General features: G+C 40.4%; 1 protein-coding gene across 11 annotated transcripts in view; it reads left to right on the top strand.

Annotated features, from left to right (window-relative positions):
• LOC116942359 (uncharacterized) overlaps positions 1–26,384 on the top strand; it is a 47,272-nt gene that overhangs the window by 5,694 nt on the left and 15,194 nt on the right. For 6 of the 11 annotated variants that reach the window (XM_032954156.2, XM_032954157.2, XM_032954152.2 and 3 more), the window contains exons 9-16: positions 112–200; positions 1,595–1,751; positions 2,516–2,665; positions 4,302–4,384; positions 5,266–5,323; positions 7,108–7,195; positions 7,441–7,496; positions 8,302–11,785. In XM_032954156.2, the coding sequence (XP_032810047.2) occupies positions 112–200; positions 1,595–1,751; positions 2,516–2,665; positions 4,302–4,384; positions 5,266–5,323; positions 7,108–7,195; positions 7,441–7,496; positions 8,302–8,360 (740 nt within the window). In that variant the 3' untranslated portion in view covers positions 8,361–11,785. Of the gene's footprint in view, positions 1–111; positions 201–1,594; positions 1,752–2,515; positions 2,666–4,301; positions 4,385–5,265; positions 5,324–7,107; positions 7,196–7,440; positions 7,497–8,301; positions 11,786–26,384 lie in introns of those variants that run through there. The other 5 variants (XR_012941692.1, XM_076067063.1, XM_076067062.1 and 2 more) reach the window with 1 other exon arrangement.

Here is a 26,384-nt window from a genome sequence, read left to right as displayed (position 1 = left end):
AAAGGACTATTGGTAGCCTAAAAGACACCACCAACTATATGATTTTCTAATATGAAATTTAAATGTGACTTTTTTTAAAGTGCATTTTTGTGGAATTCCCTGTTTTTTCAGATACGAGAACAACGGAAACAAAAAAGGAAGACGTGAAGCTGTCTGGAGCGAATAGCGATGGAAGTGAGCCTACGGCAAAACATGTTAAGGTAAGCTTGAATGAGCAGCAACATGTTCTTGATTGTAATGTCCCAAACTAATGGTATTGCACGAAATAAATACAGCAGAAAGGCTGCATGAGGCTCAATATGTCTGTCATGTATCGTAAACTAATTACCCCTGCTAAAATCTATGCTGACAATAGAATATGCCATCATTGCAGCTTGTATAGTAAAATGAAAACCCATCTGCTCCATCTCAGTTGCCAACATTTCTCGAGTTGCAAAGAAACTGAATAGGTTTGTTTTATAAAGCAAACATCTTTATAATATAAACGTGTATTTTAGCCTTTATTGTTATAACTTTGTAAAGGTTTGTGTTTACAGCTAGATGTTTTTTTATGGGATAATTTCACTTGTCAATTCTGAGTCATTGTTCATGCATTTATTTCTACATATATAGTGCCGCATACCCATGGTTCCATGGCAATTGAATCAGGGCACATAGCATTAATAAATATACAAATTAACTATCGAGTAGTGGCATAATAGTTGTCTCTGTCGTATGAACCGAGGGATATTGATTCACAGCCATGGCTGGCATCCGTTGCAAATTAGTATCCAAAATGTATCTAAGGATAACGCTTCACAAATCCGCGCTGACCAGCATGATAAAGTATGACCAAAACGTGCTGGCGGATCACATTGAGCAGTGGATTCACAATGGGCTGTACATCTTAAATATAATTTACTTATATTGATACAGAATGATTGAACAATAGTGCAAAATTGATTTTAGATAGTGGCATATGGACTGGTTACTGAAAACCACTTTAATATTTTTGATATAAAGCTTTCGTGACTGCAGGGATTCATATTCTTGATTCTTTCGGTAAAGTCACGTAGAAGGGAAACAATAAAATAATACAAATATAAAACATTAAAATTCTCACGACGTTTCGACTGCAACACAAGCAATCATCATCAGGTGTGAAAACCACAGCAAGAAAATTTGAAAAAAGTGGCGTTTTTTTACGTTAGCACCACGGAGAGCGATTTGGCAATTATTAAGATGGATGAGTCCATCTATGTTCGGAAAAGAGGAGGGGGAAGACGAAAATAATGGATGCGGTCTGAAAGCCACCGTAAGCGTGAACAATCAATTAAGACCCGAAATGGTTTATCAAATTCTTTCAATGATTGCTAAGCCAGAATCCATCTTCTCGGTTGAAATTGTCTGTGTTTGTATATGTGGATAGCCTCATGAACGAATCTCTCATGGTAGTCAGATGGCTTGCAGAGAACCTCTGTCTTGGAGAAGTCAATGTCATGTGAGCCTACTTTAATATTATGAACGCGTACTTTTAATTATCTTAAATGCAGCCTATGCTCAAAGGCCCCGCGAGTGTAGCTTTGTTGCCTTGTGTCTTTTTTCCATCCCTCAGGAAAATGCCTCAAAGACGACTGCAACGGATTCCTATTTGGTGAAGGGGGTTCTGAAGGACTTCTTGAAGTTGGCCAAGAGAAAGAATTTTGACGCAATTGTGGAGGAAGACCTGAACCGTGAGGCCAGACTGCGAAATAGGACCCCCGAGGATGTTAGTGAGTGGCCAGCACCTCCTCACATTTACTTGGGGTCTTAGCAAGGCCTGATAATCGCAGGCCTTGCTGGAAGGGTCTTGTCTCATTGTTGTAAAGACTTGTGTCCAATAAGGGTGCAATGATGTATTTATTTTATAAGTATCGATGTTTTTTAAGCTCTCCAAACGTGCATGTCATCGTCTGTGTACAAGTGAAGGTTTTTTTGTATTTGTGTACGTTCTATGCAAGGAGTTTATAGGATCCTGCCAACCACGAGATGCTGCTTTATTCACCACAGCTGATTAGAAAATCGAGTATTGAATCTAATGTTGACTGAATTGTGACAGTTCTGTTCATTGAATTGTGGTGGTGGGCGATTCATTTACACCTTTAGTATACAACTACCACGTTTTATTAATCTGTTGAATGGCAATCAAAAATGTTAAGCTTTTATATACATATTGATTATTATTTATGGTCTTCCAGGTGTAAAAAGATTATCATATAGATCAAGACCTTCCAAGTGAGCCTCTCAAAATGTGTTTTGTGTAGGTTTTGTCACAATTGTTAAAGTTTCCTATCAATGCAGGTGACAGAACAAAATATAAAACAACAGTAGAATGGCAACAGTGAAATCCCTTCTGCTAGCATTGGCATGAGCAGTCAATTGCTGGAATATACCATTATTTGTATATTTTTACTGACAATGTGCATTTAATTTACAATGACAATATCGGTACCAATTAATTATGAATATTATGACCAATTAATTGTCTCGTGTGCAGTGCGACAGGTGGTGGAGGATATACTGTCAGAGGAAGATCATGTTTGCTGGTGTTTTAAAGATGCCACGGAGTGCCACTGTGACAGCAGCAGCAGCATTTTTTGCCAGTGCAGGGATGGCAGTGACATACGGAAAAGCAACAGAGCTGAAGGTTAGTGTTGACAGTGAGAGTAGGCAAAGTGACACGCTCCCTTTTCTCACGTGGTATTCAGCAGGTTTAACAACTTGGCTTTTTTACATTCGCATAACCGTTTCTGTCCATGCGTGAATATATGTTTACATTGACGTGCACATGCGTGTCATGCTTAACGAGCATTCTTTCTACAAGGATTCGCTATTACGAGCTATTTGTTTGTTTTTGTTTGTTTTTGTTTGCAATTTGTTTGAAAAACGAGCAAAATGTTTGCTTATTGAGTGGAGACCGATCGATAGATATGCGACGCGCATCCACCGTGCTGTTTGTTTACCAGTTGTCCTATGCTGAGTGCGCATGTGTTTCGTTATGTGGTGGAAGGGAACCTCGTGGTGGCACTAATGGGTGTTAACGATTCGTGCGCGATGTAACGGTCCGTATACGGCGCTACAAACGCAGCGACCCGAGTTCGGATCCTGCTCACGGCTAACACCAGTGACATCGATCTGGATTGGTCCTGGTCCTCCCCTATGTTGACTCCGCCTCATACGAGTACCTGGTGTGTAAAAATCGCCACTAGGGACACAAAGGCGGCGGGGCATGGTGCTGGCCACCCACCCCTCGTGCTGTTACCGGCCTTCATAGGTGCACGCTGATAGCACTTGCCCCAACAGTATGTTAAGGCAGTACAGGGGATCATGCATTGGTTATTCACGTGTGGTAAGTGTTGCATTTGATAGTTTATTACTCTATTTTAAAATTATACGTCATTTGTATTTCTCACGTAAAAAATGTTGGTCAAGAGTGAAAGATTTTGGAACTTAAATGTAGCTCAGCTTTTAACGTGGGAGTCAATGAGAAAATGACGATCGTTTAATGAGTTTTCGCTTACCGATACATTTTAACAAAATGTCTATCGCTTGTTGAGCGAGACACCTGTATTAATTCATGGACTGATATATTGAGATGCATTTAATGTTCAGGAATACTTACATTTTATATGTGGATGTATTCACATACCGAGACAAATATTGAGCTCCTTTTAAAAGGAAACTATGCTGTACTTTCCCTTCTAGTGGTGTTTCCAGCTTGAACAAAGGGGAATATAAATTAAATATTAAATATCAATATAGTTGAGTCAAGTACCATTGATTTTAATACTATAATGTAATAACACCATTTGCAACAATTTTATGTAATGTGTTATTTACTTTCCGTAATTTTATAAAAGCTTTACAAATAATACATCTTCAAGCCTCACATTATCAATGTGTTTCCAGTTGCTGTTGTTTAACCAGGTGATAACTCAAGGGACCAGGACGAGTCTCATTTTCAAGAGAGCCCTGTGGCATAATTCTGCAAGTAGGGGGAGATGATTGTTAGGCATAATCCCAACTGAGTAATTTGTCAAATTTTGGGCCTTACGCGGGCATACAATGGGCCACTCTTTTGAATGACGTCTGAGGATGTTTAACGTACACTTTGAAGCAAACGGCATGTATTGTTATTATGGTTAAAACACACCGTATTAATAATCGATGGTCACTGAACTTGAACCGTAAGCCTCCATGACAAGCTGCAAACGCTCCATTGCTAGGCTGTGTCGCAGCCCAGATTGAATTGTGAATGCTTGGTACGACCATTGTATTTTCAGTTGCATCCCTGGTGGAGAAGATGGTTGGGAAGCTTGCTGGTATGAATACCTTCAATGAGGCATCAACAGCAAGCGAGAGGGAGGTATTGAATCTTTGTGCTTTTTCCACATCACCACTGAAGAAGCATCATCTTACACTACTATTTTATTGGAAGATGGTTGGCCATCATTCCTTGTATAACTCGAGAATAAATACAATATGCATTAATGTGCAATACACAACAAAAAAGACCAGTATATTCTAACAGTTGTTTTGGCAAGGCAATCCTTATGTCTGTTTTATTCTTAATCTCATCAGTAGTGTGTGGCTTGTTAAATATATTTGAGTTGCTTGGTTGTAAAAGCAAGTGGCATCTGCGAACACCATTGGACCATTTCGCAAATGCATAATGTACTGTCTTGGTGCATCATGGGTAATGAGACATTATTGGTCCTGAAGCCCCACTAGCCAGAGAACTTTCATATTTTGAAATATTTAACGTGATCGAATATATTTATTTATTTATCATGATCCACGAAGGCCACACGTGATTTTTCCAAGTACACAGATTGTACAAAATAAAGATTACATGTTGGGCAAATTAGCAGGTTAATCTTTAGCCCTGGTAATTAGTTTCTACATCACTGGGAGGCTTATTTGGCTACTGTGAGCGAAGCCAGTAGTCAAAACATACAGTTCAATTAAACGATTTTTGCCAAATATGCATTTTGTATTGTCATGACATGTTTAATAATTAGATATGCATTGCTTCAAGGTATATTATAAAGGTCACTGACAGTTCTGCATCTGATTTGAGGATAATTTTATCTCTTTTATAATCAAACTATTTGAACTGGACTAGTCAATATTTTAACATAGCTAAATTTACAAGAACAATCTTGATGTAGCTACGGATGTAAAATTATGTGAAACGTAATGAATAAAAAAAGGTGCGCACACATCTGATGTCACATTCTCTTATAGCCCAGCTCTGCCAAGTCAGAAGCTTCTACCAACACATCTGATGCACCTGCCGTGGATGGTAAGTGGCGGGGCCATCAAAAGCTTCAAAACAAACTGGGAGGGCTGTCAATGAAGCATGGAAATGCAAATTGTGCTATTGTCAAATGAAAGTGCTCCTGCAATGGTAAATCTGACAGCCCACCTCTACTGCTTGTGCTTTTAAACATTGTAAGGAAACCATATTGCACAGGTGGTGTTGACGTTATTGCATTGATGGCATCAATCTTGTCTAGTTTAGTAACATTCAATCACTGATGGTTTTTTTATGTTATGCAGGGAAGGGAAAATATTGTCACATCGCTAATTTGTGATGCATATTTTAAGTCGTAGTGGCTGTTGATTGTCATTTCAGGACATTTCCCACTGTCTGAATTATAATAATAATAACATGCAGCTCATTATCATCGCACTGGATGATAACTATACTTCATGCTAAATCAGTGTGAGATGGTGAAAGCAGGGGCCTAGGACTGGTTGAGATGATCATTCTCATGTTAGGTCTGGCTGGAAATTTAACTCCGTTTGCCTGGTTCATAGTGCAGTATGTGAACAACTCCTTCCCATCTCTGTTTTTATGAGTCGTTTATTAGATCTTCAGTGCAAAAAAACACTACCTCTTAACCTTTCCATTATATCAAAGGTCAAGAAATACAACTTAAAAAGCATATGCAGGCTTCATTGTTCACAATAAGGTCCTCATTCTATGCATGTAATCAACTGCATCATTGTCCTTTGTAGAACAAATATATAATATTTTGTGTTATTTCTGCTTTGTCAACAAGACATCCTATTCCGGTTATTGCACTCCAGGTCAATATACTTTGGATGTTTGTAGTTACAGGCATAGACTCGACTACATTTGTGACATTTAAGCATTTCAGCCATAGTAGGACATTAAAATTTACATCGTGATATGTAATACAAGTAAATACAGTGAAACCTTGGATTGCGAGCATAATTCATTCCGGAAAAGTGCTCGTAATCCAAAGCAGTCGTATATCAAAGCGAATTTCCCCATAAAAAATAATGAAAACTCAGATTATTCCCAAAAATACTGTATTCATATAAAAATTATTAATACAAAATCACTTTATTTTTTATTTAAATTTAATAAAAATAATCAAATTTATTAATTACGCTTAATCGTGGCTGGTGTGAGGGAGACGAGAGAGGAGGAGGAGGGTTATTGTGTAGGACGACTTTCACTTGCAGTGCAGTTACTTAAGAACAGTCACTACACTGGGACACAAAATAAAAAAATGCTTTACGCACACACACGTGGTCACAACACTATACTGTAGTAAACAGTATACACGTGGTCACAACAATATACTGTCGTAACCAGTATACACGTGGTCACAACACTATACTGTAGTAAACAGTATACACGTGGTCACAACACTATAGTACTGTAGTAAACAGTATACACGTGGTCACAACACTATACTGTAGTAAACAGTACACACGTGGTCACAACACTATAGTACTGTAGTAAACATACGCTCGCACGGATGTTGACTATACGAGTGAGGCACGCCGACTGAGACCGAGCATGGGAGATTACCCACAATCCCCCAGAGAGAGAGAGAGAGAAGAACCATTGGCTCAGCTCTGATCACGTGACGCTCGGCAGACAAAGCGTATACTGCACGTACTGCTCGTATTGCAAGACATTGCTCGTTTATGAAATTAATATTTATTTAAAAATTTAGCTCGTCTTGCAAAACACTCGCAGACCAAATTACTCGCAATCCAAGGTTTCACTGTATGTGTATTTGTCATTTTTCTTACATTAACCAACAGAACACGGAAACAAAAAGGCCAAGCAGCGACAATGTGACCAATGTAAAGTCATGGAACCAAAGCCTAAACTGTTTAAGAAATGCCAGAGGTAATACATGTTAATAAACATAACTCTTATCAATGCACACAATGCACATGATGTTGCACAGCTCTCTAAAGCTACTTACATTAGCTCGAATTACCCATTGAATGTTATGGTCTGCTGAAGCATGTTAAAGTGTGTGTGTGTTTTAATGGAATACAATTTAAGTCGTTGGTAGTGCTTCATCTGAAATTGTTTTCATTTCTATAAATCCACAATGTAACTCTTGACTTGGGTTTCTGTCGCTGTAGGTGCTACGATGAACATTGGAATGAGCCCAAGTACTACTGCAGCCGTGAATGTCAAGGTAACCTTGATGCTGCTGTGTGAATGATGGTTGTTTTCAGTGGCAATTTGTTGTGCTGTAAACTTAAGAAAAATTTCCCTTGAGGTGAAAAAAAGTGCAAATATGATTTTGAACACGATAATATTTACCGTCGTCTCTGCCAAATGTTGCATCGCGAGTGCGCGTGAATACGCCTGAAATCATTACAATTTCACTGTTTACCATTTTGGTTGATCCCCTGTGGGGAAAACATTTAAAATGACGTTAGGTGAAATGTAGATGCTGGTTATTAGGAAGTTAATAACCCCCCCTCCTCCCCTCCCTCCCAATGAGAGTCATGTAGTCAAAATGTTGATTAGAGTGTTTAACTAGAATTAATGTTCATTAATTAAGTCTAAAGTGCTTCGCTAGAAATATTGAGAGAGGTAAAATGTGAAACCCAAGTCCGGTTGGGAGCAGTAATCGCTCCCCTGCGTAGGTTATGTGGTTGTCCGCTATAGCTCTCCAATGTGTTTTTGCATTGCGCCACTTGGTGTTCGGCACGATGTCCGACGATTCGCTCCACATGCTTTGTCAGGACAACATGTTATCTTTCTCCCGCACCTCTGATTAGCATGTTTGGCTATGTACGGTGCGAAAGACGTTAAACATACAACATGCGGCACAAACTAACAGTGCACGGGAGATAGCTATACAGCACAACCGTGAATAACTACGCATTAGAACAAAACGTGCTTCCAACCGGATGCGGTTTCAAATTTCACCCCCACTCAGTATTTGTAGTGAAACGTTTTAGGCTCGAGGTGTTTGTTGGTTGTCGTTGCAGTGGCAGCTTGGAAGTCTCATCGCAAGGAGCACGCTGCGGCAAAAAGAGCCCCCCACTAGGGGGGCACTGGGAATTACTGCACCACCAGGTTGGGAACATTTTGGAGTGTCCGGTGGAATTTGTGCTCAACTTGTTTGGTCCCGAAATACTGGACTAATTCTAAGCTTAGACTCGTCCACCTGACCAAGTCAGTGCGCACTTTTAGCGTGCTTTCTCATCCCTCTTAAGTTGGTTATGTTTAAACAGATGAAAATGCTCAAGAGACAATGATGTCTCATTGGCAAGAGTGAACTGGGTCACCAAAATGACTACATGAAAAAAAACTAAAAAGTACAACAATGAAGCAAAATAGTAATTGGCAGAAATAACTGTCGCTTAATACATCTAAGTTGGTGCACCAACATAGCTTGGGCAGATAATTTTTCTACTGGTCAAACTATAATCACAATATTAAGTCAGATATTTTAAACTGATTTGGGTGGCTATTGTACCGATATGCAAACAGACGACACTGAAATAAAATTGCAAGTGAGGTTATACAGAATCGTTAGCTTGTCATAAATTTGTGATTAAGATGGGAGAGCAATCAAGGACATTTTTAAAGATTTTTTCATATATATGAATCGATTGCCGGTAGCCCGGGTCACCGCAAAATATTGGTGGGCCGGGCATAGTTTACGTTTTTTTTCTGGGAGCATCGCTGGTACTATCCTGTCCTGCCGGAGGGTGACGCTGGGAGCGATGACGACGACGATGTCGATCCCGCCAGCACGACCGTGACCGCCGGCCGTACCAAGCGAGCGCCTGGTGCGCCATTGCCTCCAAGTGGTCTCGCTCCCAAAGACAAGGGGGGTGGCCGCCCCCGTGAGAAGCAGAACGTGCTGGGGAATGACCAGACCAGCATCCTGGTGTACTTTCAAAACAAGCAATAAACAGCCGTTGCCACGCACAAATCCCCAGCAGCCCCCCTTGTTTATGGGTGTTTTGCATTTGTTTTTTATTTCCATATTTGGCGTTGCGTATCGGGCTCACTGACATCTCCCGTCTTCATAGACCTTCTGGTTTCGGAGTTATGGAGGTTTTGGCACCTCCGGGTCACCGCCAATCGATTCATATTCTCTCGCATAACCTTTTGTATAACAAAGTCAATGATTAAAGCTGAAAATAGCAGTTATCTATTTCAGTGGTTCTCAGCCAGGGGTATGTGCGGACCCTGGGGGTACACGTGGTAATGTCCCAGGGGGTACGCGAGGTGATTTATAAATGTGTGAAATTTGATCGTACATGAGAGTCATTGGTGAATAATCATGTATGAATCTGCCAGTATAAAATAACTATGATAACATTAAAATCCGTATGGTAACCTCGAACGATATGAAATAGCTATCTGAACTCATTGATCGTAAACAATGTGGTTTCTAAGAGTAACCAGCGGGTGCAAACATTACGTCACGCATGCAGAGCTTTTTATTCGCTTGCAGTTACTAGATAGGATACCTCACAAAATTGGTAATTGATTACAATATATTTTTTCATCGATAATACTTTTATTTTTTAGAACCATTTTGGGTCGGGCAAGGGGGTACTCGGTTGAAACAAAATTAAACAAGGGGTACAGTAGCCATATTGCATATTCATGCAATATAAAACTTTATGGAGTAATTGATGGCAATGGCAGGTGTTTGGCCCATTAACAGAGAATTAGCGAGGGCCATGTGAAGTTTAGTTTTTCTCTCACATGATTCTCTTGGGCTTTTGCCTTCTGCTTTTGCTTCAATTTGTGTTCATGATTTAGTATGGACTTGTACATAACGTGCATGTAAAACATTCCAACATTCGGCTAACTGCATTGATCCATTCATACCAATAGGTGGCATGCGCGTCTAGCCATCTACTTCATTGTTTGCTCGGTTTGGAAGGGAATATCAGCCAAGCTGGTTGTGGTAAGATCTGACATTTGTGTGCAGAATGGCTTAATTGTATGTTTACTTTGTGTGTAGCAACGCGATAATCTACATTTTTTGTCAGCAATGTAAGTTTAACACGTAGACTTTCGCAAACCAGTATCCTTAAAGGTTTTTTGGGTTAGATTTTGTAAATATAAATGATTGTGTCGTTAAACCCGCTACCCACCGACGCACCCAATTAGTAAAAGGTTTGTCACGTGAACAAAACGTGCCAATTAGTTACTACTTCAGCACACCGGCGATGAAGCTGGTTGTAATAACCAGTGAAACGTCGTGTGCTGAAGTAGTAACTAATTGGTACGTTTTGTTTACGTGACAAATTGGCTGTGCTGGGTGGTGGCGGGTTAACAATACACTTATATTTATGCAGTTTAACACACAAAAAACACGGAAAGAAATGTAAACTTACAAAGACGTTTCCATTCCATACATAGACTCGAGCAACAGTGCACATTTTAATTCCTTGAAGATGTATATGATATTTGACATCATGCAGACCTGAATTAATCTGAGCTTTGCCATCCTTCCGAGTTGCTGTACGTTGTAAACTTTCTGATACTAAGCTTATATTTCTGGATGTGCAACATCTGTGAGTCGTTTTACTTGTGCTAAAGTTAGTACAAAGCTCAGTAAATCTACAATAAAATTTAGGAAAAAAAATGTTTTTTTTAGTTTTGCAATTTGTATACCATTCTGTAAGTTTTTGTCATAAATTCACTGTACAGTGTATTGAAATGTAACGTGGAAACTTTAAATAATCATAGGGTTGCCATGCTATACATTTTCACAATACGGTACGAAATCAGATTTTACGCTGTGACCATTATCACAAATTAGTTCCCATAAATTCATAACGGTATTTCACATTTGTATGGTTTTTTTTGTTGTTGTGCTTCAAGTGTGAATAAGGTTACATCTTGTTTATTCAACTGCAGTTCATTCAACTTAAGTCTGCACGTCTTTCTAAAATTGGCCTGCTATGTCTTTCATGCTGTCATTTACTAAAAGAAAATGTTATATAATCAAAATAATTACTAAATGGTAAATGTAGTAATTATGCATAGTCTTACGGCTGAAAACACTTAATAGAGTAAGTAAATAGCTATTTACAGCTTTGACTTGATTATTCCAAAAATCTAATGGCAGGTAATATTTTTTTTTAAATGAGCACCGCATTTGCGGCAAGCTTAATGATTAACGTTCCATATTTTGACTTAAAGCTTTCGTGACTCCAGGAATTCATTTTCCTTGGGTCTTTCGATAAAGTCGCGTAGATAGGTTCAAAGAAAATAACAAAAAACTACGACGTTTCGACCGCTTGTGTTGCGATCGAAACGTCGTAGTTTTTTGTCATTTTCTTTGAACCTATCTACGTGACTTTACCGAAAGACCCAAAGAATATTAGTTCCATTTTTTGTTTGTGTTAATGGATTACAGCTCTGTATAGCTATGTGTTCGGTAACGTTTTGTATGCCATGTAGATGAGTGACAAATACAATGGCTTGTTTTCTGTTGAACTGTTTATTCTCAGTCTTTTTTTATTGTCGCTGTTTTACAAAAACCTACACTTTTGTGTCAATGTGTATTTATTGTCTATCATTTATAAGTTAAAGGGATAGCTATTTTGGGTCAAATGCATGTTTATTTTCAATGCAAAGGATACGCGTTTAAAATGATTACTTTTGTAATTGTATTTATCCTTTGGGTCATGCAGTGGTTCGAGTGTTTGCCTTTTAAAACATCTTTGGTTGTTAGCTTATCTCATCAGACCATCAGGGTCGATAAAGTAGGTTCCACTTTAGTTTACGTGAGCAGTGGTTGCCCTAGGTAGAGAGACTTTTCCTCTGGGAATTTGAAATATCAGGCACTGGCACAGATTTGCCAGCACATGTAATCACATTCTTATTGCTTATTTGTGCAGGGACATACTGTGACTTGACTTTTTGCGTATTGAATGTTCTGAATAGTTTTTTTGTTTGTTAAATACCATATATTTATCTGCTGTTTTTTTTAGTATGGCAAGTTAAGAGTCAATATTTTGTTACCATGTACAGCGGGACTCAATAATCCACGGTGATATGGGGGCAGCATGTCTGGGATCCCATCATCCACAACGCACCGCAGAGGGTAGTTGTGTAAAACGCTCAAAATTTTCGAGATTTCATTCATCCTCAAAGAAAAGTGCAGATTGCAGGGTAAGCACAGGCACGTAACTACCAGCAAATTCATCTGCCAGTGTGGCTCTGTGTTTAAAGAGTCTTTGGACTTCATTTTAGACTTGATATCCAAATGTACAAAATGAAAAATGATTCTCGACTCAACAAATCACATCACCATAGCTATATGCACTGATGAAAACAAAAACATTGGTAAATTAATATATTGCTTTGGCGTTTCACTGCAACCCTGTGTTCGCCCAGCCCACTTACTACAGATCATGGTTTACACACAATTTATTTTTAAAATACTGCATTTCCCTCTACATCTCTGTAACCCCTAAATTCAAAGACCTACCAGAGCTCCAATTTCAAAGAAACAGACTATTTGCCATGCAAAGACATGTAAATTAATGTATATTAAAATAATACAATGAATGTCTAACGAATTTGTAAATATGTTGACGCCGCTAGTGCGGTGTGCCACGTTTTATGGGGAGGAATTTGTGGCTCTCGGAAGATATCCAGAAATGCGCAATTTTTTTTTCAAGTTTCAGGATTAAAAGTACCAAGGATTTTGGGAAATGTGGGTTCAATAGTGTGGTAAGATGCAGATTATTAGGGTATTGGGGTCCTGTATTGTCCAAACAATTACCATTGACGTTTTAATAAAAATTTATGTAAGAACGCGTAGTATATTGAAGTAATTTCGTAATAGTACAATGATCCGTACATTAGTATCCTGTTCTCATAGATGCACAACCATAAATGCATTGCTTGATTGTGAGTGCTTCGTTTTTGACTTACACAGTGTGGAATTTATTATGCGAATTGTGGTAATGATCCTAGTGTTAATATTATTTGGGTATTTCGGTAAAACCACGTAGATAGAAAAAATAATAACAATCTCACGACGTTTCAATTTGCATCACAAGCAATCGTCATCAGGTGAAAAATATAGCGGGAGAGCTGCTTGGGCAGGAAGTAATATATCTCGGGAACGCTGCTAAGTCAGGGAGTTATAAAGATTTGAGATGGGTGTAGCCCAATGGTCAGTGGGTGGGGGCTAGAGATGAAATTTGCATGTAAATGTGGGATCGGGTAAATCCTGACAAACGAAGCTGTGGGGGTGGCCGTTGTATTGTGAGAGATTAGCATGTCAATGTAAGAGATTTGCTTGTAAATGTAAGCTCGGAGAGAACAAGCAAATTTCTTACATTGATACTCTTTGGTTCTTTCGGTAAAGTCACGTAGGTAGAAATAAAATAAATAACGACGTTTCGATCGCAACACAAGCAACTGTCATCAGGGGGAACCGAAGCAGCAGGACAACACCTGATGACGATTGTTTGTGTTGCGATGGAAACGTCGTGATATTGTTATTTTTATTATTTCTTATATCTGCGTGGCTTTACCGAAATACCCAAGGAATATGAATTCCTGCAGTGACAAAAGCTTTTAGTCAAGATCCTTTTGTTAACTTTTTATTTTGTCTGCCTGAATAAATTTACGTTTGTGTGTGTTGCTTTGCTATGCTTGAATGTTGGTACCTTAAATATATTTTAGATGAAAAGTATAATTGCAACGTTTGTTTTGCCAGAATTTTGTCTCAAATTACCACAACATTAACCTTAAACCACAAATTAGAACTACAGTGTGAAATCTTATTTGGTTCTTTCGGTAAAGTCACGTAGAATGAGAATAAAATAATAAAATAAAACAATAAAATTCTCACGACGTTTCGGCCACAACACAAGTGGCCTTCTTCAGGTGAAAGGAACAGACCTGTCGGGACGACAAAGCTACAATGAACGCTGCTAAGATTCGCAGCGTCTTTTAAGCTGGTTGAGAGAAGTGAGGCACCTTGACAAAGGGGTTTACATATCAAACAGGAGAATTTAGCATTGTAACAGTTGAGAGATTAGCTTGTGACTGGTCACAGAAATAGCTATGTTAAAGTCAAAGCCTACACATCCACAGAGGCACCTCGTACATGGACGCCAAAGGGGCTGCAACAACTCAACTATCATACAGTAAACCGATGTGAAAAAACCTAAGTCTAAATTACAGCAATATAATAAATGTACTCAATATATTCTTCAATAAGCAGAGCTATTAACAGCAACTGGGTATACACTACACTATATAATGAATACCATATAGTAAACAGATACAAAAACTAAAATATAAACTACCTCAATGTTATCAATAAACTCTATATTCTCCAATCAGCTGAGCTACCAACAATAAGTCGTTATATATCACGATGCTATATGGCGAAAAAATGGGTGGATTCTTACCGGTATTCGATTTAACTAATATGGAGGAATAGCAAAATCAAATGAACTCTCTTCTCAAGCCCTCATGGCTAGCAGACCTCGACATTGGCATTTAGCTTCCGAACAAATTGCCATTCGCAAGAATAGCATGGCTATAACGGTGATTTACAGGTACAGTACAATGTCGCATATCCAACTCGCTGGGGGGTGAGGTACGCGTGGATTTGTGAAAAGGTCAGATGTTAACATCTGTCAAATGATAATTTCACCATATGCAAATAGGCAACTAGACAAAGCGCAAACCGCTCTAAAAAAGGGAGAACGCATTACTGTTCTTTGGAAACAAGCCAATATCTATTTTTAAAAAAAAGATTCAAGAATGAATTATCGCGTGTGAAAAGGTCATTTCTTTTGAATGTTCATAGAAAATGATTGTGACACCGTGCACAAATGCTGCGCTGGGTATGGGCGGTTAATTGGTCAAGGGGAATATCCAGCGATCGGACATGCGACGTACTGTGCTGTAATTGATAGTCTCGGTCATATTGCTTGCAGGCAACATGCATCGTCGCGCTTAGCATCTGGCTGTGCACACTTGAGTGACTGCGGCTAATTTCACACACACACACAGTGTTCGTTGATCCTTAAATCCTTGCAGCTCTCGTAAAACTTTCTGCACCGGGATCTTTTGGCGTGCAAAGGGGACCCTCCGCCCCCCCCCCCCCCCCCCCCAAACATTTCCCAAATGGGTTATTAAGAAGGGAAGGAAATGTGGCAAGCTGTGTGAACGTGGCAGGGAAATGGGCTCCTATTTCCGAACGTAAACAGGATTTCGTTTGCAGGATGCCTCGGGGCTGCACAAGACCATGGAGAATATATTGATTAATTATTTTCACCATAATCCATATATGTGTAGTCTTACGTACACACGGTTGAATGCCACCTGTCAGTTGCACTATATTTTACGAGCAAAGCCTGAGAAAGTGGTGGTTTGCGTGCTGTTCCCAAATTAACTCCCCTCATGCTTTTGTAAGCTTTTTCTACAAATAAAATTCAGTGTTGTATGCTGATGTGAATAACTGCCTAAACATGAATTCACTGCTGGATGAAGGACCGCCTCCACGCTGTGCTGGTCATGGCAGGGGTTTGACTATACTTCACCACACCAATGAGTTTTCAATGGTGAAGGGAGAGTATTGTGGTCGAGGACCAGTCCAGATATTCACTCGCCACTGATATTAGCCGTGGCCTGGAGTCGAAGTCTGGACATCAGGTTCGTTGCGAAAGTACACATTATTTCATGGCTTACAACCGTGGATGTTGTGGAATTAGCATCTGTAGGCTCAGCACAGTAATTGTACAGGAAACCACAATTCCTGGAAGTTGCCATCGCAGCCAATAACTTTTGTGGCAGGTATTGCACATTTCGTGAAGCTGGAAGCAGCATTTTAGTAATAGCAGAGATAGGTTTAGCACGGTGATTTAGAGTTGGGTAAAAAGCCTATATTAAGGCAGACATCCCACTGCAGACAACCAGTGGACAAGCCAGGACATGTGCTGTTGCCATTGCTGCTTTCCTGTAGAGTGATTTGGCTTAGTGCCACTAGCTTGTGGCCGCTTTAACATTTGACACATGGGAGCAAAGCCTCAATGTGGCGCTAATTTTGATGCGTCGTGAACATTTTATTATTGCACAGTTTTGTGTGATGTGCATTTTTGGTGGAGAACACGAATCCTCCAAGTATCAATTCCAATTTCAAATCTCCCTTTTACTGTTTAAATGTATGAGCAACCTTTCACTGCGATTGGAGTGCACGTGTTTTTCCACATTCCTTGGCAACATTTCAAACCATTTATATATTATCTTGCAATACCGTAATTGTTCTTATTAAACTACAAAACGACTTTGCAAGGTTGTGTCTCTGTTGGCTTGCCAACAAAACATTTAATGTCTTGGTTGACTTTTATATTTTTTTAAACTGCTAATGAGCGAGGTTGGCATTAATTTAAAATTAATTGGTTCTTTAAATATTCTGAACTTTTAAGTTTACACATTTTGTGTGTTCTAGCAGTTGTTTTTTTTTATGAAAACTAAACTGTTTTTCGAAGGGAGCCAAACGACCACTTCATGCTGTGCCCGGGAAAATGCCATCGTCCATCTATCCATGTTTTCACCAAAAAAACTATAACACCCCTTTAACCAATCGCTACTAAAATCGACCAAACTTACTCATTAATTCCCGGATCTATATAGCTATTTGGACAACATCGGAAACACATGCATTTTTTTAAAGGCATTCATATTTATTTGACATTTGCTTCATGGCAGTGCTGTGACTGTGTGTGGGTGTAGATGCACGTGCATTCGTGTGTGCATGTAAGCTCCCTTGCCTAAAGGACACAGAACAAGATGTCTTCCGCCCAGAGTGGAGTACGCTAAGTCAATGCTGCAAACAATTGTGTTTTGACGTCCGTATGTGCACTTGCATCTGCGCGTTTGTGTGTTTTTTGTGCACACGTGTTTTATGCGCTATTGAGAATTGGCACAGAAAGGAACACTCAGTCTTTCCTCGTTTGGTTTCCATCCCGTGGTGTGTGACCTTCAAGACACACGAGCCAGCGTGTTGGACTGCAGCATCTCCCAAAACAGGCTACATTCGTAGGCATCAGCGGATTTCTTTTTTTCTAGCGAGTGGTTCCCTGTCAAGAATGCCTTTAAACTTTTCCTTGAAAGGTCCAACGGCTTCGACGTTGGCACTCATTGCTTCTTCCAATTGAACCAGGTTTGTTTTATAGATGGTGATGCTCCTTAAAATAGTGTAGCCAGCTACTTGAAACCACGGCGTTGTTCATCCTTCAGGATGTCTGCGAAGTAATTTTCCAGCATTGCTCTTACTTTGCCGCCACGAACACCAGCGGAACGTGGTTTGTACCACGTTACAAGTGGCTATTCTCAATGTCCTCACACTTTGCAGTATCCTTCCTTGTATGCTTCACTCCCACATTTTATGATCACGCTTTTGCAAAAAAAAAAGTGTTTTTTCTCATCTTCATTGTGTCCTTTATATCATACGTTGTCAACTTTCCATTTCGATACCGTGCCATTACAGCCCTTAAGACTCATCATTTCATCCGTTTTTTTTAATTACACATTCTTCGCCAGGTTGACTGGTTTTTGGGGATGCGACGGTGAGAGGAACCAGCAGCAGCCTTGATTTATTGGGCATTTTTCTGACACTGGCCACAACACTAGGCAGAGAATGTGCGGTTAACCGCTGTAAGGAGTCACTCGGGCCACGCAGCCTTCACGAATGTAACGGAGTATGTGATGATTCACCCCCTCCACTCGGGTGATTTGATGAATTGCCATGATTCATTGTCACGATGCAAAATTACAATTTTTTTTTATCTCGTTTTTACCATCTCGTTTGTATTCTACTTTTCTACATATTGTTTGCACAATTTTCTTCTCTCCATCACCCTAATAGGTTAGGTTTGCATAAAAGTATTAATTTCTTACTCGTATTGTCGCGTGCATCGTGAGCCTAAGAACCCTTGCGAAATGTAAAACTACTTAAAACAAAATTGGCAAGTCTGTACTACATTTATTATCCATAACACAAGAGTACTGGGTTAAATCGCGTAAATATATAAATGTGTCGTTATACCCGCCTTCACCCGGCACAGCCAATTAGTAAAAGTTCGTCACGTAAACAGAACATGCCAAATTCGTTACTAGTACAGCCACAACATTTACAATCATTTACAATTGTAATTGTTGTGACTTTGCTCTCCAACACACCGGTGTGCTGTACTAGTAAACGAATTGGGCACGTTCTGTTTACGTGTGTCGAGTGGTGGCGGGTTTAACGACATATATTTACGCGATCTAACCCAGAAAACTTGTTTCATGGATAATATTTGCCGCGAAAGCCTACGTGTTAAACCTACATTTATTATCTAACATGGATTTATATTTGTGCAATATTTTCGATTTTCCAGTCCACACCAATGTTTTTGTTTTCGTCTCTATTTGCTTCGTTGCTTTTGTTTAGTTCAATTTTCTTTGGTTTTGTCATTTCGGGGATTTTGGTCACTCTTGCGAATGAGACTTTCCTGGTCTCTTGAGCTCTCACCTGGGTAAACAACATAACCTGGAATCTTGAACTTGCAGTTTCTACCACAGAACTTGTGACATTGAGGTATGGTACACCGTCGCATATCCGACCGTCACACATCCGCCCATTAACACATTAATCGCCTACATTCTTCATAAATGTTTTTGGGTTATATTGCGCAAGTATAAATGTGTCGTAACCCTCCACCACCCGACACAGCCAATTAGGGATTTGTCACGTGAACAACGCACCAATTAGTGACTACTTCAGCCCACCGGTGTGTTGGAGAGTAAATCCACAACATTTATAATTTGAGTACGACGTTTCGCTGGTAATTACATCAAGCATCATCGGGCGATTTCCCAGAATAGTGAAGTAATCCACCTGCTTCCTACATTATGTTAAATATTTATGGTCGGTGCATATATTATTTCAATAGATGTTCTCCAATCTGACTTTTTTACATGTTATTGTTAATCTCCACATATATAAAAGGCAAAGTTGTGAATGTGTGTCTGTTCAAATTTTTTAGCGTACTTCCCGACATGCAACAAACTTGAAATTTGCCATGTGGGTACTTTCCAGACTGTACACCATGCAAAAATTCGAAAAGTACACTTTTGGGTTTTTTTTGGGGGGGGGGGGGGAGAGGAGCTCAATAATGGATATATTTTTTGCACGGCAAGTGAGCTGTGACGTCAAATCTATCATGTGACCCGCGCATGTGGAAGCGTAACGCATTGTAGTGTAGTGGTTAGCGCGTTGTGTCTGTGTATGTGTCTGTCTGTGTGTGTGTGGAAGCGTAACGCATTGCAGTTTAGTGGGTTTTTTTGTAACTACTGTGGATTGAGATAAATGTTCACAAACCGAACACTTTCACATATCCGCCTATACCTCAATCCCCAGTGAGACGAATACGTGATGTAATGTAACCATGAACACATTTCTTGCATCATTTCACATTGTTTTGGGCGTTCAATGACAAACATCTGTTTAATATGCCATATGTGTATCGGAACATGTAATGTCATAGGAGATGTGACCTCAAGGTGCCATTGTGCAGACATTTTCAATTCAATATATTCTTCACCTTTTTATGCATTGTATTCTGGTTAATTGTTCCATACTTACACTGTACGCATGCTTCCAAGTTTAGAAACATGCGTTTAGAGCATTTGGTCCCTATAAATGTCCACACGATAAGCCACTTCGTTGAGCTATCATTTGAGGTCTGGTCGCTTCTGAGACAGACTTATATAGCTCAGTGGGCCTTACCTGGTAGAGTATAAAATAGTTTAGTATTCTGCTGCCTCTGGCACAGTCTCACAGCTATAGCCATGTCCACGGTTGTAATTCGTTTGGCGCAATGGAGGGATGACGAATGGTCTGCAAATCCACGCAATCACAGCGTTCACTGTTGTGCACTCTGGCATCTGTTCAAGATCCATTGCTTTGGAAGTTTGAGGTGACTGTGAAGCAGTGGTTTTTGAACTGATAGTTCTCTACATTATACGTATTTGCCCATTCTCCAGGTCATTTCGCCAACAAAGTTGCATTTGTAAAGTGGATTTTTTTTTTGGTATTTGGCCATCTTTATGTACTTATTATTCTTTATTATCATGCTTATTTACATAGAAAGGCCTCACGGCATCTCGCGACTACTTTTCAGTAGTTTTTGTAGTCGGGGGGTGGAGGGGGGGGTGATAGTTGTGTAGATTCCAATTGAGTAAATTTTGATTAAAATGTTCGCCATGACGCCGACACAGTGGCCTCCGCTTGCCAATGACGTCACGGAATCCGTAATGTCCACCGTGAAGGAGACGGTGCGTGTGCTTTGGTTTTTACGCCCCCAGTATTTCTCAGGGCGGCCAATTGATTCAAACCGCGAGCCTCTGCAACAAACGTCGAACGCCCTACCGCTCGGCTATGTCGCCATGGAACGATGGGCAAAACATTTGTAATTCAATCAATAGGATAATGATGACAATTTCTCTTCAACGTGCTCAAAATCCATGAATACAAATGTTGTTTCGTTGAGCATGTGCCGCAGTACATTTTAATCGCGGCAATGTTTGAGTAATCCTCGCAGCTTCGCGAATACATTTCAGTCTTGCAGAAGTTCATTCATTGGGCATCCTGTCACTTGCTTGGCAGGTTTTTTTTCCCTTTTAATAGCTGAAGTCTTCATTACTGGAAATAATCAATCAGTGTAACTGCCTATGAAGAAAATGCTTTATTGACATTCCACTATCCAGAGCAGTGGGGTTTCAAGTTGGGGTAGTGATTACTTGGAATCATTAGCATTAAAGGGAGGCTTGGAAGGGTTCACTTAAGCCCTCTATCGCATTACATCATTTATTACAGAAATGGACAGCGGTGTGCTGCATTTAGATTGCCGGTATCATAATTTCAGTGTGCGGGCCGATGTTTTGCGGAGAGGGAATGAAATTGGTCTTGAGCTTTACACTTGCTGAAAACCTTTCAAGTCATAATGTTTGAGCTACATTGCATGTAAGCAGAATACGTACACAGTAGACGCTGAATATGAAGAGAGCTTGCCTTTGGAGGAATTTCCTGTGCTTGTATCCGAAGTGTGCTTGTATCAAAAGTTGCCGTTTGCCTTCCCCCACCAGTGGAGCGTAAGTATGTGTTACTTAAATTGGTGTGCTTACATAAGGTGTGCCTACATCCAAATTTTATTGTAGCGCAAAGTGTCGTTATTTTTAACGATATGCAGTTTTATTAATAAGGTTGTGCCCTCTTCGAAGATCTCCAACACGGCATGGAAGAGTAGGCCAAATTACCTCTAGAGGGGCTCTCCGAAGCTTCCTATAGTGGAGGCCCTTCTACCAGCAGTGGTGTGAGCGAGAAATTGCAGGGCTGCTCCTTCACCTTTTTATGTGCGCAAAGGAAATACCAGTGCATAGTACAACCCTTGCTTGTCCAGGCACAGTTCTATAGACGCCAATTTATTTTTCCATTAATTGTTTTGCGTGAAATCGCTGTACTCTAATCCATTTCATTTTCTTCGTTTACAACTTAATTTGTAATTTTAAAATCGGTTATGCAATGCAGAACCACTGGTGTATGTATGACAATAGATGAGTCTAATTGGTAAGGAATCAAGTGCCCTATGAAATACAGTACAAAACAAATCCTTACGTATAATTTTTCAGATATATAAACATTTTTTTAATTGTTGGGACACGTGACAGGCAAGTGGTATACACGCACACAATACTTACTCGTCAATAGGGTATCTTTATATCGGTTGCATAATCAGGTGTAAATAACACATCTGTGAGTTCTGTGCTAAAACAGTACTCTTCCCATTCTTGTTTATGGAACATTATCACCGAGCATCTAATTTTTTACTTGATGTGTATCTTGCGATTAAACATCAGCCTTTTTTTTTGGCAACACTGCTGGATGATAGCCTCCCAGTGCCGTGCGTGGTAATGGAAGTTGTTTGACCCGAACCTCGCCGCACGGATAAGTGCGGGTTGTTGAGAGTGGAGGAAGCGTAGCCAAGGGAGTGTAGAAGTACAGTACAACAATGGATGTTTTTTTTATGCAGTGCCCATATCCTATAGCTATGCATGGTGGACACCCGTCCAAGTACTCAGCTCGAGCCTGCTTTATTTCCAATACTTTATGGCAGTGTTCTTCATTGCAAGGCCCCCCCCCCCCCGCCTTGTGCTGTAAAGACCCCAATGGTTTCAAATGTGTGGCAGCCCTCAGGCTGATGATGTCTTTTCGGCGAAAGTGACCATCCCCCCCCCCCCAACCTCTGACAATTCGCGAAGAACGATGCCGTGTGGGATTTGGTGCATGCCGGGCGATTTGGTCGCGGGCCACCAACAGTGGGCTTATTTTCTTCTTTGGTTCTTTCGGTAAAGTCACGTAGAATGATAATAAAATAATAAATTGATAAAATAAAATAACACAATAAAATTCTCACGACGTTTCGGCCACAACACATAAGTGTGCTTATTCTAGATTTGAAGCTTTCGTGACTGCAAGGATTCATACTCTTTGTTTTTTTCGGTAAAGTCACGTAGGTAAAATAAAATAAAAAAAAATAGAATAAAACGTAATAAATTCACAGTTGTTTTATTTTATTTTACCTACGTGACTTTACGGAAAAAACCAATGAGTGTGCTTATTCTCAAATGCAAAAAAAAACCGCATGGCACCAAGGACACTTGGTGACTTCAAAAGGACGTTACATTGTGCCGAATTAAAATTAAGTTTCTCAAAGCACGGTACAAATGCTGCTAAAGTGCATTAGGCCGGAGTTGATATTGAGTGCTACTGCAACCTTTTATTGGAACGCTATGCGCGTTTTTATATCACAAAGTTCCACGGCCCGAGGTTTGGCTCTTTGCCCAGCATGTCGCTGTTAAAACAATAAAAGCGCCTCGAAAACAGGCGGAATAAATGCACCTTTAAAAGGGGCACCATGCTGTTAAAATTACAGTTAAAAGTAGCAATTACGTGGGTCATATTATACGTCTTTCTGTAGTTGTCGTATTCGAAGTGGTACAACAGTATAATGTTGATAGTTGAATTACCAATAGCATTAGCCAAACTGGTAGCGGCAGCTGTGTCAGTGCTGCATAACGTAATGGAATATGGTCTTTATTTTAATCACGTGATGCCATCGTATTTCCAAAGCTAAGCAGGTTTGAGCCTGAAAAGTGCTCGAATGGCTGAACGCCTTCCAAAGGTTGTCATTCGGCTTGTGGGGCTGCAAGCTGGCCATTAGAGGGCAGTGCAGAAAAATGTATTGTTATGTGATACTGTACTTCCGTGCTCCCCACGTTTATGCTGCCTGCCTTCACCATCCTGCACTGACCAGAGGACATAAGTATGATCAATGACTTCCATGATGTGCACGGCATGGGGTGGCTGTCATCCAGCAGTGGACTGACAAAGAAGGACTGAGGCATAGCTTTTTTTTTTAAAGAAGTGGACGCTGGTCCAAATTAATTAGTAATATTTAAAAAAAAACTTGTTTTTAAACACGCTTTTATGAAATGTACTAGTAATGTCAGAACTCCACCACGACTCCAGGAAGTGGCCCTGAAGCTTGCCACGACGTCAGGGACCGTGGACAATCACAGCCAACGTCAGTTCAGCGTGGACAATTAGACCCAAGCCGAAACATAACATATAAAAAAGAATGTTTTTAAATATATAATCTTATTTTTTATAATAGAATATAGTATTGTCATCGGTATGACATAAGTATATCAAGTTTGCAGTCGATACCACATTGGGAAGTTGGTAAAAATTGAGTTACAAGATTTGAGGATACAACAATAACAACAGAGTGAGTTAAAAGCAAGCATATAATAAAACGGAAATGTCTTCTTTGGTTATTTCGGTAAAGTCACGTAGAATGAGAATGAATGTTGATACCTTGAATATATTTTACATGAAAAGTATAATTGCAACGTTTGTTTTGCCCGAATTTTGTCTCAAATTACCACAACATGAACGTTAAACCACAAATTAAAACTACAGTGTGAAATCTTATTTGGTTCTTTCGGTAAAGTCACGTAGAATGAGAATAAAATAATAAAATAAAACAATAAAATTCTCACGACGTTTCGGCCACAACGCAAGCGGCCGTCTTCAGGTGAAAGGTACAGAACTGTCGGGACGACAGAGCTTCAATTTTATTGTGTTATTTATTTATTTTATTCTCATTCTACGTGACTTTACCGAAAGAACCAAAGAAGATGAATCCATGCAGTCACGAAAGCTTCAAATCGAAAAAAACGGAAATGCTTTGTGACGATACCCCAGTGTTAGTGGGAGTATGTTAGGACCCATCCGTGGCAGTCCCGTGTGCCAACTTCGTGTTGGCACAGGACACGGTTATCTGTCGAGCACTCACACACACGCGCACGGAGCCCATCAGTCACATTGTGCCGTTGGATGGCGAGGCCCGAAGAGCATGTCCCGTCATCGCAGCGTGTGCCATTAGCACAGGATTACTGAACATTTTACACACTCACACTTTCGCATCCTGATATCGCATTCCGCCCAGCAAGGCGGGCAGCGACACACCGTGTGTTGTGTTCTGCCAGCCTCATTTCTGTTGTGCCGGGTTGTACCATGTTGATGCACGACCTTGCCATTTGGAACTTGCTCGTGTCCACTTCTCTTTGAATTGTGAGTTTTTTTGTTATGCCGTAAGCAGGCTTCAGTAACCAGCTCCCTATAGAAAACGAGCATTTACTGCCCCGGTGGGTTTTACCTGTGCCGAAACAAACCTAAACCCCGAATTGATTCCGGGGCAATTTACGGCCAGATCCCGGCCGACGCCGCCGTTCCGTCCGCTCCGGTAACCAAATGGCCCCGGGCCGTCGAATGTCGGTGCCGGTCAGTTGCGCCGTGGGCGCCCTTTGACTCCACGCGTCCCCACCCCATCCCTGCCTCTGATCGGAATGACATTTCGCCATTGAAGGTCGTCGTCTCGTGCGAAGCGCCCGAGCCACGGCGATTAAGACGAACGCCTTTTTTTTTGTTCTGCGGAGCCCGAGCGGGTGGTGTGTGGCACATAAATGATCTTGAACGGCCGGCGGCAGGATGGCATTGTGACCCCTTGTGATGATGATTGCCGCTTGCTGCTGCGCCGAGCGTGGCCCAGCATGCTGGCTGGGGAGCGAGGCGGGCGGGGGGGGACTTGACTTTGCGCAAGGACGTTGTGACCGGCGTTGCTCGATCCACGTTTGTGGTTTCTTGTTTGTTGTGAGTTACGATTGCTTGTTCTGCCCCTCCCGTAAATTTTAGTCAAGGTTGGTCAAGGTTGCTGCATCTAACGTTCGTTCATTGGTTGCCTTGAGGGTTTCTAATTAATGCAATTTTGTACGGTATAACAATAACTCCCCCATAGCTCACGAACGTATGACGCTTTCGTACCAAGGTGACATTGAGTTAACGGGTGATTTTTATTCCAATATTAGTCGTTGTTTCCGTCGTTATTAAAGCCATCTCGCATCACTCAAACGTGTGGCAATAGTGCAGCGGGATATGTATTCCCTCCTATAGGGAAGTACAGTGATGTCCGAGAGCGCATGGCTATTTACCATTATCACGCAACGCTTGTAATTATACGTTGTATATTATACATTACGGTGTAATGCTCGTGTAGATAAACCAACGGACGTTGTCAATTTCCATCACAGCTTGATTATTTCCCAATAAAATCAGTGCGGCAGTCATTTTTATTCAGCACAGTGTATATTAGCGATTCGGGTTATACATGTGCTGGGTCAGTAACTGTAATGGCAATTGAAATATAATCCACCCAACAAATGTAAATTCAGCAGCCATTGTGCAATTCTCAGTTTTAATTCGTGCATCTGAGTAGGTTTTGACATTTACGTGGCTTAGGCAGAGGCCCAGTTTGTACCAGAATTGTGTTTTGTGCGTGTACATGGTTTGTGTTAAACTGTTCTCTATGCAGAACATTCCATTTGTACTGTCACTGCTGCAGTGGTGTTGGAACGTGTCATGTTAACAACACTAATTATCTCACACTGAAGATTA

The sequence above is a fragment of the Petromyzon marinus genome, chromosome 14 (assembly GCF_048934315.1).
Source record: "Petromyzon marinus isolate PM22_M1 ecotype Great Lakes invasive population chromosome 14, UKy_Petmar_22M1.pri1.0, whole genome shotgun sequence".
NCBI classification, from domain to species: domain Eukaryota; kingdom Metazoa; phylum Chordata; class Hyperoartia; order Petromyzontiformes; family Petromyzontidae; genus Petromyzon; species Petromyzon marinus.
Note: the sequence above shows the minus strand (reverse complement) of the source record. Positions and strands in the feature narration are given on the sequence as shown.